General features: G+C 43.8%; 1 protein-coding gene across 2 annotated transcripts in view; it reads left to right on the top strand.

Moving 5' to 3' along the window:
• LOC143930643 (transient receptor potential cation channel subfamily V member 6-like) overlaps positions 1–20863 on the top strand; it is an 85835-nt gene that overhangs the window by 48519 nt on the left and 16453 nt on the right. For both annotated transcript variants that reach the window (XM_077455138.1, XM_077455137.1), the window contains 6 exons: positions 439–525; positions 4753–4829; positions 5482–5647; positions 7791–7857; positions 12536–12804; positions 20346–20446. In XM_077455138.1, coding sequence (XP_077311264.1) covers positions 439–525; positions 4753–4829; positions 5482–5647; positions 7791–7857; positions 12536–12804; positions 20346–20446 — 767 coding nt within the window. The remainder of the gene's footprint in view (positions 1–438; positions 526–4752; positions 4830–5481; positions 5648–7790; positions 7858–12535; positions 12805–20345; positions 20447–20863) is intronic.

Below are 20863 nucleotides of genomic sequence, written 5' to 3'. Positions count from 1 at the left end.
AAATTTAAAGGAATATTACACTTTTATTGTTTCACTTTAATCATTATTAAAATCACTGCTCCTGAAAAAACTGCCGTTTTTAAAACTTTTTTTTGCATTGATCCATGTCCCCTGGGGCAGGATCCGGGTCCCCAAACACTTTTTAGGACAGTAACCTGCATATTACCCTTTAAAATTAGCACTTTAGATTTCTCCCATAGACTTGTATAGGGTGTTCCGGCTTTTCGAATTTGCTGCGAACAGCCCAAATTGTTCACTGTTCGCTGAACAGGCGAACAGGCAATGTTCGAGTAGAACATGAGTTCGACTCGAACTCGAAGCTCATCCCTATTCACAACCAATGTTGGTCTTGGATTGTTCTATATTTTTGTGAATTGCTGAATACATATACACTTGTACTGACTGCTTTTTTAACCATTACCCTGTTTTCCTGCACAGGAATCTTATATCAACTCCAACGACTACCTAAGACTTGTTGGTGAGATCATATCTGTTATTGGAGCATGTATCATTTTGATGACTGAGGTGAGATTTCAGAATTCACATAAATTAATTTCCATGCACTGCTTTGAAAGCATTTCCTTAAGTTATTGGTAGCTGCTGTGTACATACAAGTAGAAATATCAACATTGAGGCAGAAAGATTTCTAAGGAAAAGGGTGCAATGATATATATGTGACCTTACCAAGTATTCAAAACAGTATACAGTGGGGACAGAAAGTATTCAGACCCCCTTCAATATTTTACTCTTTGTTATATTGCAGCCATTTGGTAAAATCATTTAAGTTCATTTTTTTTCCTCATTAACCACTTCCCGACCGGCGCACGCCAATGTACGTTGGCAGAATGGTACAGGCAGGCATACTGGCATACAGGTACATACAGTTTTAAATGCCGCCCTGCCATCGCGGGCAGCGCTCTCGTTTTCCCCTCAGGACCCTCGTGAGTCAATCCCCGCAGGCATACCCGCAATAGTCTCACGGAGCGGCTGAGCGAGGAGATGCCATTGTAAACAGCATCTCCCCGTTCTGCCTAGCAACAAGTGGCGCTGATCTCTGCTCCATGTGATTGGAGCAGAGATCAGTGTTCACTAAAACAAAGCCCAGCCCCCCACAGTTAGTAACACACCCCTAGGAACACTTAACCCCTACACTGCCACCCACTGGTTAACCCCTTCACTGCCAGTGTCATTTACACAGGAAACACAGTAAATGTCCGATGTGTCCGCCATAATGTCGCAGTCACAATTAAAATCGCTGATCGCCTCCATTAGTAGTAAAAAAAAAATGTTAATAAAAATGCCATAAAACTATTTTGTAAACGCTATAACTTTTGCGCAAACCAATCAATAATCGCTTATTGCGATTTTTTTTACCAAAAATATGTAGAAGAATACGTATTGGCCTAAACTGAGAGAAAAAAATTTTTTATATATATTTTTGGGGGATATTTATTATAACAAAAAGTAAAAAATAATGATTTTTTTTCAAAATTGTCGCTTTATTTTTGTTTATAGCGCAAAAAATAAAAACCGCAGGGGTGATCAAATACCACCAAAAGAAAGCTCTATTTGTGTGAAAAAAAAGGACATCAATTTTGTTTGGGAGCCACATCGCATGACCGCGCAATTGTCAGTTAAAGCAACGCAGTGCCGAATCGCAAAAAGTGGTCTGGTCTTAAGCCAGCAAAATGGTCCGGGGCTTAAGTGGTTAACATACACACAGCACCCCATATTGACAGATAAACACAGAATTGTTGACATTTTTGTAGATTTATTAAAAAATAAAAACTGAAATATCACATGGTCCTAAGTATTCAGACCCTTTGCTGTGACACTCATATATTTAACTCAGGTGCTGTCCATTTCTTCTGATCATCCTTGAGATGGTTCTACACCTTCATCTGAGTCCAGCTGTGTTTGATTATACTGATTGGACTTGATTAGGAAAGCCACATACCTGTCTATATAAGACCTTACAGCTCACAGTGCATGTCAGAGCAAATGAGAATCATGAGGTCAAAGGAACTGCCTGAAGAGCTCAGAGACAGAATTGTGACAAGACACAGATCTGGCCAAGGTTACAAAAAAAAATTCTGCTGCACTTAAGGTTCCTAAGAGCACAGTGCTGTCCATAATCCTTAAATGGAAGATGTTTGGGACAACCAGAACCCTTCCTAGAACTGGCTAACCGGCCAAACTGAGCTATTGGGGGAGAAGAGCCTTGGTGAGAGAGGTAAAGAAGAACCCAAAGATCACTGTGGCTGAGCTCCAGAGATGCAGTCGGGAGATGGGAGAAAGTTGTAGAAAGTCAACCATCACTGCAATCCTCCACCAGTCGGGGCTTTATGGCAGATAAGCCTCTCCTTAGTGCAAGACACATGAAAGCCCGCATGGAGTTTGCTAAAAAAAACACCTGAAGGACGCCAAGATGATGAGAAATAAGATTCTTTGGTCTGATGAGACCAAGATATACCTTTTTGGCCTTAATTCTAAGTGATATGTGTGGAGAAAACCAGGCACAGCTCATCACCTGTCCAATCCCAACAGTGAAGTATGGTGGTGGCTGCATCATGCTGTGGGGGTGTTTTTCAGCTGCAGGGACAGGACGACTGGTTGCAATCAAGGGAAAGATGAATGCGGCCAAGTACAGGGATATCCTGGACGAAAACCTTCTCCAGTGTGCTCAGAACCTCAGACTGGGGCGAAGGTTTACCTTCCAACAAGACAATGACCCTAAGCACACAGCTAAAATAACAAAGGAGTGGCTTCACAACAACTCCGTGACTGTTCTTGAATGGCCCAGCAAGAGCCCTGACTTAAACCCAATTGAGCATCTCTGGAGAGACCTAAAAATGGCTGTCCACCAATGTTTACCATCCAACCTGACAGAACTGGGGAGGATCTGCAAGGAGGAATGGCAGAGGATCCCCAAATCCAGGTGTGAAAAACTTGTTGCATCTTTCCCAAAAAGACTCATGGCTGTATTAGATTAGATCTACTAAATACGGAGCAAAGGGTCTGAATACTTAGGACCATGTGATATTTCAGTTTTTCTTTTTTAATAAATCTGCAAAAATTTCAACAATTCTGTGCTTTTCTGTCAATATGGGGTGTTGTGTGTACATTAATGAGGGAAAAAAATGAACTTAAATGATTTAAGCAAATGGCTGCAATATAGCAAAGAGTGAAAAATTTAAGGAGGTCTGAATACTTTCCATCCCCAGTGTAAAAGAAGCACTCGAGGGGAAGGGGAGGCGATAGCAAAGGAGAGGCACAGGTAGAGAAGGAAAGATGGTGGTGGGGATGTTGGAGGGGGTAGGAGAAGGGGTGATACAGAGGGGACACTTGAGGGGAAGGAGAGGAGATGGTACAGGGGGTGTGGTGCTGGAAAGAAAGAAAAGCAATGGTATGGAGACACTTGAGGGGGGAGGAGAAGAAAAGTACAGAAAAGTGTTGGAATGGAAGGAGAGCAAATGGTGCTGGGGAATGCAGGAGAAGAGTGAGAGGTGATGGTACAGAGGGGATACTGGAGGGAAAAGCAAGCAAAGCTAGAGGGATTCTGGAGTGAAAGAAGAGGTGATGGTAAAGAATATAAAGAAGAGGCAAAAAGTAGTGGAGGTGATGTTCAGGAGAGGCACAAGGGAAAGAGGTGATGATACAGGGGGACAATGCAGTAGAAGGGGAGGTGAAGGTAAGAGGGGGCATTGGAGGGGAAGAAGAGGTGATGGTATATGGGTTGCTGGAATATAAGGAGAAGAAGTGTTAGAGGGATATTGGAGTGGAAGGAGAGGCAATTGTGCAGGGGAATGCTCGAGGGAAAAGAGAGGCGATTGCAAAGGAGAGGCACTGGAGGGCAAGAAAACACAGGGGGGTCACTGAAAACAAAGAAAAGCAATGGTATGATGGACACTTAAGGGGGAAGGAGAAAAAAAGGTACAGGGGGCAACTGGAAGGACAGGAGTGGAAATGGTACAAGGGGAAGCTGAATGGGAAGTAGAAGCACTGATACAGAGTGATGCTGGGGGGGGGGGGGGGGGGGTATTGGAGGGGAAGAACACGGTACAGTGGAAGGGAAAGATATGTGAAGGTAGAAGGGAACACTGGAGGGAGCAGAGAGTTGATAGCACAAGGGGAACTCTGGAGGGAAAGGAGAGGGTCTGGTACATGGAGGGGGGCAATGGAGAGGAAGGAGAGACAAAAGTACAGAGGGTGCTAGGGGGTAAGAGAATGAATGGTAAGCGGGGTCACTGGGTGAGAGAAGTGAAGGCATTGACATAAGGGGGACACTGTAGGAAAAGTGGAGGCAATGGCACTAGAGGGACACTGAAGGGAAAAGAGAAGTGATGAGACAGAGGGATGCTGGAGAGAAAGGAAGGGATATGGTAAAGCAAGGAGGAGGGGTACTGAAGAGAAAAAAATAGAGCATATAAATTAGAGAGAAAGAAGAGGAAATGAAACAGGGCGCTAAAGTGGAAGGAGAGAAAATGGTAGAGAGGGGAATTTGAGGAATTGGTATGGTGGATGCTGAAAGGGAAGGAGAGGAAACAGGAAGACACTAAAGAGGAAGGGGGAAAAAAAGGTACAGGGAAACACTGGGGGGGGGGGGGAGGGAGAGGAGACAGCGTATGGGAGATTGCTGGAGGGGAAGAAGTGACAAAACAAACACACATAGGCTCAATACTGGGTGGGAGCTCAAGGGGGACCACATGAAGCAGAGATTTCCTTACACCGTCTTCACTTCTCACTTTTCAGATATCACAGGCTATGAAATATGGGGTAAGGTGCTTCATCGGTCATATAATATGGAAGGATCCATTCCATTTGATGAGGTTAGACATTTTTGTCATTGTTAACCATGTTGGGGATTTGTTTGTTTTCAGTCTCTTTTACACAAGTCTGTAGCATATATGCAAAGGCTGGACCATCGCAGCTGAATCCAAAATATGCCATAACAGTGGTCAGTCACTGGTACCAAGGCTCAACTTTTTTAAAATATTATTTATTATTATTATTCAGGTTTTATATAGTGCCAACAGTTTGCGCAGTGCTTTACAACATGAGGGCAGACATTACAGCTACATTACAATTTGGTACAAGAGGAATCAGAGGTCCCTGCTCGTTAGAGCTTACAGTCTAAAAATGCTTTAACAAAGAGGAAAGTAACCACATCTAAGGGCAGGCAAGCTACAATATATTACATTTTAACTCTTAGGTTTAGTTATGCTTTAAATCCTCATTATCACATGCACGTGGAACGTTGTGCAACTTAGAATATTTTGTCAACTGTCAAAAGGAAATACACAGAAGCACTTACTGTGCGCTTCTGTGTTCCCTCCTCACAGCTGGAATTGTCTGCCCGGATGGGTCCTTTGGAAGCTAGCACCCAATACTGATTGAGGCTACCAGGTTGATACTTAGTGGAGCTTTGAGTTGCAATTTGTTTGTGTTTATTAGTTATAATATTTTGTGTTGCATTTTCAGAATTTCCTTCTCTTGTATGATCTTTCTGGTGTTGATCTTGAGGCTGACGAGTACGGACGGCGAGGTAGTCCCTATGTCTGTCGCACTGGTGCTTGGTTGGTGCTATCTCATGTATTTTGCACGTGGATTCCAGATGATGGGACCTTTTACAATCATAATACAAAAGGTAAAGTGGTAATAGTCATACTATAGATTCAAAGATCATATAAACCCAGACTCTAGACCAGATTATTATTTTTCATTTAGCTTTGATAAAATGGGGAAGACTGACTTTCCCAGGGCCCACATAGTGGATGCCACTAGGTAGAGGTGAGTGAGACGCCTGGGCAAGAAGCTAATGGAGCACGATTTGTGCATCACTGACTTAGATACTGAGATAGCAGGGGTCTAAAATTCACCTGATGTCCCATTTAAAATAACCTGTCACAACAACATTATATCACACATTTTGGTCTCCTATGTGATATAAATAACCTTTTAGTGAAAAAGGTGGAAAAAATGTGTTACTACCAAGCATCTAATGCCCCCCCCCCCCCCGAAAAAAAAATCCCACCCCATATTCATGTACAGGCACATATGAATTTAAATACAGATGTCAGGGATGCCTGTATTCAAAAATGTTGCTTGCACTACACATATTGCATGGCAACCACATACATCTGAGTGAGTGCAAAAGTTCTAGGGCCATAACTCACCGATAACGCTAAACTGAGGTCATGTAGGGGCTTATAAAGTGTTGCCTATGAAAAAATTAGGGTACTGTTTGTCACTGTTTGATAGGCACATGCAGTTTTAAGGCTTGACAAGTTGGGTATCTATTTACAGAATATATTGCATTTCTGGGCCCTAAAACATACTTTTCTTAATTTGTTACCTTAAATATGTGCTTGCTAATCCACTGTACTAATATTATGTGACCTCAAAAATTGGATCTGCCTTTAGCTGAATGGAGTGCTATAGGCATTCAGGAATCAGAGTCACTGCTGAAAACAAGCAGTCAACTATTACCTGTTCACACAGCAAAGAAAACTTGCATGTGTGCGGGGTTCAGCAAACGTAAATGAATGACACTGCTTCAAAGCATGAAGCCTCTGAACTTAGTAGCCACTTTGATTCTGGGCACACTGTTCACAGTATTTTGCTTTTGGAGCAGTAATGTAATCCATTATATTTGAACCATGCATACACAAGAACTGATTTGCTGTGCTTTGTCTCTGGCTTATGCATGGCTGTTTTTTTGTTGTAAGCAGTGACTTTGATTCCTGGATAGATATGACAGTGTGCATTTCCGAACACATCTTTATCCAAACTTCCACTTCACTCTCTTTTGAAGTCCACTCAGCCAGGTATTTTCCACCCCACAGCATGTATAAACAAGGCGGAATGCTGGTGACATCAGTGCTGTTATTTGGACACATGCCCATATTTAGCCATTGTTATTGACTATATATGGGCACGTGTCTTTATATAGGAACTGATGTCAACAGCATCCCACCCCTTTGCATTTGTTTTGGGGAGGGGAATGACTCAAAGTTGATTACCGTATTTATCGGCGTATAACACGCACTTTTCCCCCCTCAAAATCAGGGGAAAATCGTGGGTGTGTGTTATACGCTGTTCCTCGCCGATCCCTGATTGTGAGCGGATCGAGCGCCGCTGACATACATAAAGCCGAGTGTACTCGGCTAGGCTTGGATCCTCTCGGCTCCGCTCACAGTGACACCCAGTTCCGCCATTAGACCTGTCTAATGTCCATTATAGGAGCGGGACTGCGAGAGGAGCCGAGAGGAGCCAAGCCTAGCCGAGTACACTCGGCTTTGTGTATGTCGATGGCTCTCCTCCTCTCCCCCCAGCGGAGCAGAGATCGTTGCCAATTTTAAATAATCAGCCTGCCTGGGCAAGGCAGCAATGACGCAAGGCTGCAATGACACTGGGCAAGGCTGCAAAGACACTGGACGAGGCTGCAATGATGGACAAGGCTGCAGATGGACACTGATAAAGCTGCATTGATGGGCATTTAAATATATGTTTTTTTCCTTTAAACTTCCCTCCTAAAAGTTTTTTTTCCTTAAAATTCCCACCTAAACTTGGGGTGCGTGTTATACACTGATAAATATGGTAATTTCCCTGAAGCATTTGCCATAAGGAGCAAGTATGCACAGCATAAATGCCCATTGTGGCAGACTTACATGGACTCCATTTCCAACATCGTTAGGATGCAGAGAATACAAGAAAAATTACCTGCTATAAATTATTTAATATGTTTTTCCAATTTAACTGTCTACATATTTTTTTATTTTATATTATAGATAGGTTCAACTGATGTCTTGAAGTTTATTTTGCGTATGGCTGTAGTGGTGATTGGTTACAGCGTAGGTAAGTAGAAGAGAAATAATTGAGCAATGTCACTTTCTATTTTAAATGTCCATAAAATACTAAAGTCAATAACAACATAGAGCACAGCATGAGAAAATATAAAATTAAATAAATGTATACATGCAACCCATTAGAGGAAACCCTGTTAGGAACTGAAATACATTTTGTTATTTGTTCAGACCAGATGTTTGTTTTATGCTATGGACTTTAAGGGTTGCCAAATGGTTCCTGAGTGTTCCTGTCTCATGATTGGTTACCAGTGTCACTACCAGTTGAGCCTGCCCCCCTGAAAGCATGAAAACTCTAACAAAGAACATCTCTTACAGTATTTTCTCACTTTTTATATGTTAACCACTTGTTTACTGGGCACTTAAACCCCCCTCATGCCCAGACCAATTTTCAGCTTTCAGCGCTGATGCACTTTGAATGACAATTGCGCGGCCATACAACACTGTACCCAAATTAAATTTTTATAATTTTTTTTCCCACAAATAGAGCTTTCTTTTGGTGGTATTTAATTACAGCTGGGAGTTTTATTTTTTGCTAAACAAACAAAAAAAGATGCAAAAAAAAAAAAAAAAGATGTTTAATAGTTTGTTATAAAATTTTGCAAACAGGTCATTTTTCTCCTTCATTGAAGTGCGCTGATGAGGCGGCACTGATAGGCTGCACTGGTGGGCACTGATAGGCTGCATTGGTGGGCACTGATAGGCTGCACTGGTGGGCACTGATAGGCATAGTTAAGGCGGCACTAATAGGCACAGATAAGGCGGCACCGATGGGCACAGATAAGGCGGCACTGATGGGCAAAGATGGGCACAGATAAGATGTCACGGATGGGTGGCACAGATGGGTGGCACGGATGGGTGGCACTAAGGGGCACTGATAGGTACCACTGATAGATGGGACTGATGGGAACTGATAGGTGGCACTGATAGGTGGCTCTGATAGGTGGCACTGCTGGGCACTGATGGGCGGCAATGATGGGCACTGGTAGATGAAACTGATGGGCACAGATATGTGGCACTGGGGTGCAGCACCTTTGTTGAGGCAGATTGTGGGCACTGCTGGGTGGCACTGTGGGCACTGCTGGGTGGCACTGTGGGCACTGCTGGGTGGCACTATGGGCACTGCTGGGTGGCACTGACAGGGGGACACATTTTTTATTGATGTGGCACTGACAGGGGGCAGGTGGGCACTGGCAGGGGGCAGGTGGGCACTGGCAGGGCTGGCCGGTGATCGGCTCTTTTTTTTTCTCCTCGCCTTATCAGCGCGAGGAGGAATAATAGCCGATTACCGACTCCATTGTATCACATGATCAGCTGTCATTGGCTGACAGCTGATCACATGATAAGGGGTCAGGATCAACCCCTTGCTCGGATCGGTGATCAGGCGAGTCTCATAGACCTCAGGGGGCGCGCAGGCCGCTCGTGCACGTGATGACGTCAATAGACGTAGTCCCGGCAAAGGAGATCCGTGCTGTAGCCGTCATTCGGCTATAGTGCGGGTCTCAATTGGTTAAATATACCTGTTGATTTTGTCAGAAATCTTGTGGCTGATAATTTTCGTGCTCTCTGCTTTTGCAGAAGGGGGGATTATGAAAATTAAAAGGGGGAGAAGTTATGGAGATGATAAAGAGATATTGAGATAAGGGGATAAAAAGGGGTTATGGAGATTGGGAAAGTAGACAGAGCTGACACCATGTGCTTAGTAATTCAAAGCTGTGTTGTCATGTCAAAGAGGTAGGTGGGAGTATTCTGTATTTCTGGCACAACAACCCTTTTTTTCTGTACTTGCAGCATGTGTAAAGGTGTAAAACTTGGGGGAAATGTGCATGTATTGCAGAGATGGCCATTTTTTTTTTTTTTTTTTGCCTTGATCTATGCTTTAGGTCTGGTTCACACTAGTGCCAGATGCGACCTGAGTCGGAAATAATCTCATGGCAAAGAAAATCCCATTGTTTTCAATGGTATCTGTTCCCATCAATACAGTCTCAGTACAAAGCAATTTTAGAAAAACTTCCTCTACTACTTTGGTACAATTTTGACCACATAGAATATACAGGCCACATCAAAGTTGCACCAAAGTTGTTTCCTTAATTGTATTGAAAGTCAGATCAAAATCGTATTTCAGCAGTGTGAACCTAACCGTAAGGTTGGCTGAACCAACATCCATTCCTCCCAGTGGTCATCATCCTTGCACTCCATATTAATGAGATCTACAAAAATGCATAACAGAATTAGGACCTGTGTCAAATGGGTTTGGAGTTGTGTGGATGTGCAATTGCAGCTTGCGTTTGACATATGTTTAGGAGGTGTCATTCAGATTTTATTGACAGGTGCATTTTAAACTCTTTCCAGTATGAAAGACAAATATTTTTTATACTAAAAAAATTGAGAATGCAAATGTTATTCCACAAAGTCCAACTAGTCTATATAAGTGTAGCACCCCTTGTGTACATAGTTGCTTAGTGTAGATACATTTTAGTTGGGCGTCACTATAGCCAGGTTATTTGGGGTCATGTAAAGTTTAGCTGACAGACTCTGAGGGTTGGGTCTCAGTCACCTCCCCCTGGCTTCTAGAAGGTTCCAGGACTTAGAGGGTGATTGGGGGAAAAACTCCATCCGAATGCTCATGTAGACTCTACCAATCCCTGAGGGAAAGACCACCCAGTAGGTGAAGAGTGCCCTATAAGTATTCTGGAGCCTGGTCACTGAGGAGCGGAGTCTTAGATCCAGAGGACCACTGTGCATGAGGGCTCTGCCTTCAGGCAGATGTGCTGCTGACAGAGAGAAAGAAGAAGAAAAGGTCATGGACTTCCTCACTCCATGTGGTTTTAGTCAGGTTTAGCTGTGACACCCTGCAAGCAAAAGAGACCTGTTGTCAGGACCTGTGACCTCTCTGTGTCTGGCATGGACTCTTCTCACTGAGATATCTGGAATGCTGCACAGCTCCCTGCCTGATCTATTGGACAATCCTGCCTGATCCATTGGACAACCCTGCCTTGTGTCTTGATTCCTGTGGAACCTTGAACTCCTTGCTCCTCCCATGAACTTCCTATATAAGCCTTGTCTCTGCACTTCCTCTTTGTGAGATAATTTTGCTTTTTCAGCCAGTGCCTTGCTCTTGTCTACCCTGCTACCATCCATATTTTGCTACCACTCGTTATCGACCCTTGGCTTGTTCCTCGACTACTCTTCTGTCTGATCCCAACCTGCAACCACTTGTTACCGACCCTTTGGCTTGTTTACTGACCAGGCTTCCATTTGATCCTTATCTGCTACTGGACCCCAGCTTGCTCACCACCTGGTGGGGCAATCCTGAGGACCGCGACCTGGTACTAACATGCAGCTAAATCCATCTCCACAATAAGGAGCTCTGGTGAACACTGGTTAGTACTTAGACTCCACACCTCAGATGAGCCTGTGTCATCTGCCAGGGTGGCTGCCTGTGTACCTATACTGCTCATTGGTGGTAGTCCTGGAACTGCTATAGCAACTGGTCTTTATGCCTGATGCTTGATCGTGATACCTGTACAGCAGATGGCCTGAACAGAAGTCACCATCTTTGCTCCATAAATCATTAGAGAGTGAATGAGTGATCTCTAACTTGTTCAACCCCCAATCCTACAAAAGAGTAGGGAGAGAGCTTAGTCTACTTTCATCCTTGCTGGAGACATTTCAAGTGTTGAGCTACATGTGTTGGAATTTATTCCCGTGGAAAAGTTCAAGATTCCTGCCGTCAGTTTGGAAGTTCTCTTAAAGGAGTACAGCCTGGAAATGTGTGCTGGGAGTCAGCAACCTGTCTTCACAGTTTGTACTTTAAATTCAGTTCTGGGCAACCCATAATTCCCTAATACTGTCCAATTCATATTTTCTAATACATTGTCAAAACCAAGCCTATAGATTGGATTATTTAATGATGAGTGCTTGCCGATTATGCATGTTGCAGGGGAATCCAAAAATCCAGCAGCACTTTGGGGTTTTAGCGATACAGAAGGATATGGTATAGTGGAAGTTGAGGGTATATATATATATATATATATATATATATATATATATATATATATATATATATATATATATATTTATATTTATTTATTTTTTACTTTGGATTGAATAAGGAGTGTATAGTATCTCTATCAGATATATTCTATGTTTGTTTTTGGTCAAGTAACGTCCCATCTCCTCCTGTCCAGAGAGACATCAGGAAGTGAGAAATATTTCTAAAATGAACGAATATTCCCTTTTTAGGCAGTCACTAGAACAGGTTTACCCACTGGAAAATTCCCCATCTGCTGTGCCCATTGGATTTCCCATCACGTTCTGCACTGGTATCAATGTTTACTAAGACCAATAATGAGGGTGAGCCTCCATCATTAGGGATCCCTTCTGACTAACCCTTTCACACCCCATCCAAAATTAAAACTTAAAAGTGGTTTTACATAAACTTCAATGTCCTTTTTTGGAAACTGGAAACTGATTATCTGATTCCATTCTAAAATCCGTTTAAAGGTTGTGCACCTCGGATCTCATTAAATCCTATTTAACCTTTGATCTTCTGGCCATTGTCAAAAGCAACTGCCAGCATGCTCTGCTGCTCTCTGGCCTCTCCCTATCTCTTATATATCACAGGGAATCATCCCCTTGATTTTTAATTGTATTTTCTCTTTCTCTAGCTCTGTACATTGTATTTGTGCCAGTAGACCAAACAGCTCTTGGCGCATTCTACCCATTCGCAACCTCCTTAGAAAGCACATATCAACTCTTCATGAACATCCTCAATGGCCCTGCCAACTATGCGGTGGACCTCCCTCAAATGTACATTCTACTGTATGGCTCATTTTGTGTTATTGCCTTTCTTCTGATGTTCAACTTACTCATTGCCATGATGGGAGCCACACATGCAGCTATGGTGAAGGAGAAGGAAGAACTATGGAAGGCACAGGTAAGACATTTGTTATAATAACTGTCAACAATGCATACTCTTAGATAGAAGGCATGTCATAGGGAAAGCTTGGGCTTAGGTCAAAGGTGACTTTGGAGGGGTTCCAAGGACCTTTTGTAACACAAAATGTAATCTCTTAATGTCAAGAGTTGAACATTGAGTCAAAATAGCAAATATAGGAAAGGATGATACTATTGCAGGGGAAGTATAGCAATTGAGGGACAGTACTTCAACTTTACGTGTCTATAATGTTCTCTTTTGTATCGTTTACATAAGCTGGACTCTGTTTTCATATGGTTTGGTTGTTTTTAGAGTTTTGATTTGCGCCTTTGTAACATACAGATTAGTAACAACAGTTGGAACTTATTGGAGTATATAATTTAAAATAAAATTGACCTAGCAGGATGGAGTTCAGAAAAAAGAAAAGGTATAACTTGTTAAAGCAGAGCTCCACCCAAATGGGTTCAAGTTCCAAGTTCCACTTGTTTGCCTCCTCTTCCCCTCTGCTGCCACATTTGGCACCTTCTCTGGGGGAGCGGGTAACCTAGTTTTGACAGGTACCCAGTCCCACTTCTGGCTGACTTTGCCGCAAACTGAGCTGGAAGTTTGACCCCCCTTCTCCCCCCACCGCCAGGTTATTCACAAAGCATAGCTTGCTTCATGCATGTGTAGGATGGAACCGGCTGTTAAGCTGCACAACTTCACTGCTGGTTTTCTCTTACCCAAGATGGCATGGCAGCACCCGAGAGCAGATCGTAAAATTGGCTGGGGTGAAGGCAATGCTGGATTTGTGGACAGGTACAGTATTTGTAGCTGCTGACTTTTAATTTTGCTCTGAAGGAGCCTGGAGATCCTCTTTAATAGGGATGAGCCGAACACCCCCCGGTTCAGTTCGTACCAGAACTTTCGAACGGACCCCACGTTCGTTACGAACGTTAGAACCCCATTGAAGTCTATGGGACTCGAACGTTCGAAATGGAAAGTGCTAATTTTAACGGCTAATATGCAAGATACTGTCCTAAAAAGGGTTTGGGGACCTGCCTCCTGCCCCAGGGGACATGGGTCAATGCCTAAAATGTTTTTAAAAATGGCAGTTTTGGCGGGAGCACTGATTTTACTGACAATGAAAGTGAAAAAAAAGGGAAATATTCCTTTAACCACCTTCAGACCGGACCATTTTGCTGGTAAATGACCAGAGGTCTTTTTACACTTTGGCACTGCGCTGCTTTAACTGGTAATTGCGCGGTCATGCAATGTTGTACCCAAACAAAATTTGCGTCCTTTTCTTCCCACAAATAGAGCTTTATTTTGATGGTATTTGATTGCCTCTGCGATTTTTATTTTTTGCGATATAAACGTAAAAAGACCGCAAATTTTGAAAAAAAATGATATTTTCTACTTTTTGTTATTAGAAAAATCCAATAAACTCAATTTTAGTCATACATTTAGGCCAAAATGTATTAAGCCACATGTCTTTGGTAAAAAAAAAGTCAATAATTGTATATTTATTGGTTTGCGCAAAAGTTGTCACATCTACAAACTAAGGTACGTTTTCTGGAATTTACGCAGCTTTTAGTTTACGACTGCCTATCTCATTTCTTGAGGTGCTAAATTGGCAGGGCAGTACAAAACCCCCCCAAATGACCCCATTTTGGAAAGTAGACCCCCTAAGGAAATTGATAAGAGGCATGTTGAGCCCATTGAATATTTTATTTTTTTGCCTCAAGCGATTGAATAATGACAAAAAAAAAATATTTTTTTTTTTTTTACACAAAGTTGTCACTAAATGATATATTGCTCACACATGCTATGGGCATATGTGAAATGACACCCCAAAATAAATTCTGCTGCTTCTCCTGAGTACGGGGATACCACATATGTGGGACTTTTTGGGAGCCTAGCCGCGTACGGGACCCCAAAAACCAAGCACCGCCTTCAGGCTTTCTAAGGGCGTCAATTTTTGAGTTCACTTCTCACTACCTATTACAGTTTTGAAGGCCATAAAATGCCAAGATGGCACAAAACCCCCACAAATTACCCCATTTTAGAAAGTAGACACCCCAAGCTATTTGCTGAGAGGCATGTTGAGTTCATGGAATATTTTATATTTTGCCACAAGTTGCGGGAAAATTACAAACTTTTTTTTTTTTTTTCACAAAGTTGTCACTAAATGATATATTGCTCATGCATGCCATGGGCATATGTGAAATGACACCCCAAAATAAATTCTGCTGCTTCTCCTGAGTACGGGGATACCACATATGTGGGACTTTTTGGGAGCCTAGCCGCGTACGGGGCCCCGAAAACCAAGCACCGCCTTCAGGCTTTCTAAGGGCGTAAATTTTTGAGTTCACTTCTCACTACCTATTACAGTTTTGAAGGCCATAAAATGCCAAGATGGCACAAAACCCCCACAAATGACCCCATTTTAGAAAGTAGACACCCCAAGCTATTTGCTGAGAGGCATGTTGAGTCCATGGAATATTTTATATTTTGCCACAAGTTGCGGGAAAATTACAAACTTTTTTTATTTTTTTTTCACAAAGTTGTCACTAAATGATATATTGCTCACGCATGCCATGGGCATATGTGAAATAACACCCCAAAATAAATTCTGCTGCTTCTCCTGAGTACGGGGATACCACATATGTGGGACTTTTTGGGAGCCTAGCCGCGTACGGGGCCCCGAAAACCAAGCACCGCCTTCAGGCTTTCTAAGGGCGTTACAGTTTTGAAGGCCATAAAATGCCAAGATGGCACAAACCCCCCCCCCCAAATGACCCCATTTTGGAAAGTAGACACCCCTAAATTTAGGGGTACACTAGTGAGACTAGGTAATAAATGGCGGGTGCCCTGAAACTATAAAAAAATAACTAACCAACCAGCGTCACCTGTAACAGTTATATGGTGATCACTGGTGAAAGGGTTAACTAGGGGGCAATCAGGGGGCTTTATGCGGTAGTATATGGGGGTCCCTGGCGCTATAAAAAGCTGCGGCGAACCTAAATACCTACCTGCCTAACTAGCGTCACCTGTGACACTAATACAGCGATCAGAAAAAACGATCGCTTATTAGGCTGGGTTCACACTGGAGCGATGCGGGAACGCCACGAATGCGCGGCGGGTTCCCGCATCGCATGCCTCCCGGCGGCAGTTCACACTGCCCTATGCGAACTGCTGGGAGTGTCAGTGAAATGTTAATGACACCCCCAGATCAGTTCGCATATCGCAGTGCGATCTGCAAACTTGGATCGCATGGTGTGAACACCCATGCGATCCAATTCTGCTGCGGACCAAAAAAAGGGTCCTGTGCGAGTTTGCGGTGGGTGCGGCGGGTGCGACACGAATTCAGCCATACTATCTGTATAGCTGAACTCGAATCGCACAGAGATCGGATGTGATTTGCACTGCAGTGCGGTGCGAATCACATCCGTTCTCATAAACCGCTGCAATGTGAACCCAGCCTTAGTGACACTGGCGACGGGGGGTGATCACGGGGTTAAACCTTTATTGGGGGGGTTAGGGGGTACCTTAGAACTAAAGGGGGCTAACCCTAACTGCCCTAACAGTTATTAGTCACAAATGACACCCGCTGGGTGATCAGGGGGTTAAACCTTTATTAGGTAATAAATGGCGGGTGCCCTGAAACTATAAAAAAATAACTAACCAACCAGCGTCACCTGTAACAGTTATATGGTGATCACTGGTGAAAGGGTTAACTAGGGGGCAATCAGGGGGCTTTATGCGGTAGTATATGGGGGTCCCTGGCGCTATAAAAAGCTGCGGCGAACCTAAATACCTACCTGCCTAACTAGCGTCACCTGTGACACTAATACGGCGATCAGAAAAATGATCGCTTATTAGGCTGGGTTCACACTGGAGCGATGCGGAAACGCCACGAATCCGCGGCGGGTTCCCGCATCGCATGCCTCCCGGCGGCAGTTCACACTGCCCTATGCGAACTGCTGGGAGTGTCAGTGAAATGTTACTGACACCCCCAGATCAGTTCGCATATCGCAGTGCGATCTGCAAACTCGGATCGCATGGTGTGAACACCCATGCGATCCGATTCTGCTGCGGGCCAAAAAAAGGGTCCCGTGCGAATTTGCGGCGGGTGCGGCGGGTGTGGCGGGTGCGGCGAATGGCTGAACTCGAATCGCACAGAGATCGGATGTGATTTGCACTGCAGTGCGGTGCGAATCACATTCGTTCTCATAAACCGCTGCAATGTGAACCCAGCCTTAGTGACACTGGCGACGGGGGGTGATCACGGGGTTAAACCTTTATTGGGGGGGTTAGGGGGGTACATTAGAACTAAAGGGGGCTAACCCTAACTGCCCTAACAGTTATTACAGTCACAAATGACACCAATGCAAAAAAAAAAAAAAAAAAAAAAATGACATTGGTGTCACTGTGACTGGGGGGCAGGGGTAATTGGGGGGGTGATCGGGGGGGTGTGAGTGTGCCTGGCATGTTCTACTGTGTGTGTAGAGTGTTGGTGCAACTCACCGATCCGCTCTCCTCCGTGTCGGAACGAAAAATACCGACACGGAGGAGAGAATACATCACTTCCTCTCCTGTGTTTACATTACAGGAGAGGAAGTGATGTCACGGGGGATTTCTATTCGTCGGGAGCGATCGCGAGGGGGTGGCCATGAATGAATGGCCGCCCCCTCGTCCCGGATCGCTCCCGGACGAAAACCGACCGCCGCAGGCACCGGGCGGGGGCCCGATCGGGCCCCCGACCCGCGGGAAGGCAGGGACGTACAGGTACGCCCATATGCCTGCCCGTGCCATGCTGTCGACGTACATCGTCGTGCGGCGGTCGGCAACTGGTTAAATATGGTGCCTGGGGGGTGTCTGTAGTATGCCTGTGAAGTGCCACGTGTTTCCCGTGTTTAGAACAGTCCCTGCACAAAATTACATTAAACGGAAATAACACCATTTAAAACTGCTTGCGGTTTTAATGTTATATCTGGTTCCTGCAATATGGTTGAAAATCATTGAGAAAAATGGCATGGGTAGCCCTCCCTGCCCATTACCAGCCTATTTGGGTCTTGTACGCATATTAAGGGGAACCCTGTACCCATATTAAAAAAAGGAAATGCGTGTGGCCCCCAGGCCCTATATACTCAGAACAGCAGTATACAGGCGGTGCAAACAAGACAGGAACTGTGTAGGTTTGTTGTGTTAAGTTGAATCTGTTTGTAATTTTCAACTGGTACATTTTTAAAGTGTAGCTCCAGTCAAAAAAACTATTTTTAAGCTTTTTGGAAAACATAGGGAAGGGTTATCACCCCTGTATAATTTGTTTTGTCGTCCATCTTTTTTCATCTCACTTGCTGCTGTCTCCTTGCGTTTGCAAGTAGGAGATGTTTGTAAGTTGGATGTTTGAAAGTAGGGGCCTGCCCTATATGCTCTGCAGGAATGGCGGAACAAGGTGTTGGTTTTGCCACAACATTGTAAGCCTTCAAAGTGACTCTTGGTGGGCGCTGGAGTGCCCTGCTGTGAACGATTATATCAAGAATTGTAATTACATGCCATTGTTGAACAGTGGTAGAAAAATTGACCTTTGGTGGTTGTGGTGCTGGTGTCACAACACTATAAGTCCTCACCGTTACTCTGGGTGGGCACAGGAAGGGGCCCTCCTGTGAAATATTATATCAAGAATTGTAATTACATGTCCCTGTTAAACAGGGGCAGAAAAATTTGGCCTTAGGCACTGCTGCTGGTGCCACCACACTGAAACCTCTTCCATATACTCTAGTTTTTTTGCTGGAATTAGCCCCGCTGCAAAGCATTGCATCAAAAATTGTACTTAAACGCCCCTGTTAAACAGGGGAAGAAAAATTGGGCCTTAGGCTGAGGTGAATATTGCGGTGTATACTGCGGTCAGGGCACGCAGACAATAACCAGAAAACAACAGAGATAAAGGGGTATATACAGATGTATACTGTGCTGTGCTGGAGGCACACACAACTTCCAATAACTCCTGCAGATGGCAATTGGGCTCAAATAGAGAACAGCTATGTAGGTGGATTATAGCGGTATGTACTGGGTACAGAGCACGCAGACAGCACGCACTATCTCCTAACACTACTGACTGCAAGCTCTATTATTAAAGATAGATCACTAGCTATATAGGTGAGGTGAATATCGCGGTGTATACTGCGGTCAGGGCACGCAGACAATAACCAGAAAACAGCAGAGATAAAGGGGTATATACAGATGTATACTGTGCTGTGCTGGAGGCACACACAACTTCCAATAACTCCTGCAGATGGCAAGTGGGTTCAAATAGAGAAGAGCTATGTAGGTGGATTATAGCGGTATGTACTGGGTACAGAGCACGCAGACAGCACGCACTATCTCCTAACACTACTGACTGCAAGCTCTATTATTAAAGATAGATCACTAGCTATATAGGTGAGGTGAATATAGTGGTGTATACTGCGGTCAGGGCACAGACAATAACCACTACACAAGAGCAAGATAGGAAATCAGCCAAAAACGATCGGTGTGTACTGTGTTGAAGGTACACAGAACACCCACTGCTTCAGATGCCAACACACTACACGAGGCCGCCTCAATGGCGGCCTTATATAGTGTGGGGCGTGCACTACACAGCCTGAGCTATGATTGGCCACAGGCATCCTGCCTGTGGCCAATCATGGCTCTCCTCGCTGCTGGCGCTGCGATTGGCCAAGCATGCGGGGTCACAGTGCATGCTTGGCCAATCATGAGCCAGCAATGCACTGCGCCATCGCAGTGCATTGTGGGCCGTGAGCGCCACACGAATTTTGACGCGAACGGACCAAAAGTTCAGATTTCGCCGAACGGACGAACAGCCAATGTTCGAGTCGAACGTACGTTCGACTCGAACACGAAGCTCATCCCTACTCTTTAATATCAAAATGAATAGAACAAAACAAGATCAATAAGGTCTCATTAGCAGGTTAGTCCATGTCCTCAGTTTTTCTATTTTTATTCATATTATTCAGTAATGTTTGTCAGAGTTCAATACAATTATGCCCCGTACACACGATCCGAAAATCGGACGGAAAATACCGATTTCGAAGCGATCGTACGATAATCGGATCGTTAGTACAGAGCTTTCGAGAGCCGATTGGGACAGTTCATCCAATATTATTCTATCGGACATGCACGGAATTTTTTTTTGTACGATGCCAGATCGTACGATTTACGTTTAATCAGTACAGCTATCGTTTGAAAATGCAATACAAATGCATTACAACACATGACATCACTTCCGAATTTTTTTTCTGTCGTGCGGGAATTTTCGTGACTTTAGTAAACTCATCAGATTCAATCTGAGATTAGCATGCAATAAAAAACGGACGATCATTCGTCCGATAATCTCATCGTGTGTATGGGGCATAAGTCAGGTTGCAAAAACACACATCATTATTTAATTCAGCCATTAGTTGCTCATCAGTTACATATGTTAATAAGGTTGAAAGTCCATCAAGTTCAACCAACTGCACCTCAGAAATTTGCCCTTATTCTTTTCCATTTTTTAGATCAATGAAACAACAGTAAGAATGGAGCAGAAATTCCCAAAAAGTTGGTGCTTTGGCTCAAGGATGAATGAACATGACTCGGAGGGAAGACATTACCTAATGTAAGCATTTAATTCAGCTGAAGCTATCTGTCTGTCTGTCTGTCTGTCTGTTCAGTTAATCTCAAAGCAGAGAGCAAGAACAATGGCATCTTTAATATAAGAATGGATAAGTGTTAAGATGGCCATAAATGGGTAGAACATTGAACTGGAATCGGAAAACGAAACGATCATTTGATTACCATCCAATTCTTTATGGGGAAAAAAAGAAACATTAAAAACATAATGCACATTTTGCCTGTCAAAAGTTTAAAAGAGAAGAATGGGACTAAAAAAAAAAAAATCATAATCACCTAATCACCTAGATGGTTGCAGCACTGGTCCAAGCTGCATTTGCCTCCCCCTGGCTCTACCCCAAGAACTGAGTGATCAAACACAGATTTTTATCCGCTGCTCTCTCCTGAGCAGAGGGCTGGTAAC

Source organism: Lithobates pipiens, unplaced genomic scaffold (genome assembly GCF_037356315.1).
Source record: "Lithobates pipiens isolate NorthernLeopardFrog02 unplaced genomic scaffold, aLitPip1_a1.2 Scaffold_25, whole genome shotgun sequence".
Classification (NCBI taxonomy): Eukaryota; Metazoa; Chordata; class Amphibia; order Anura; family Ranidae; genus Lithobates; species Lithobates pipiens.
This window is presented reverse-complemented; position numbering and strand designations above follow the sequence as displayed.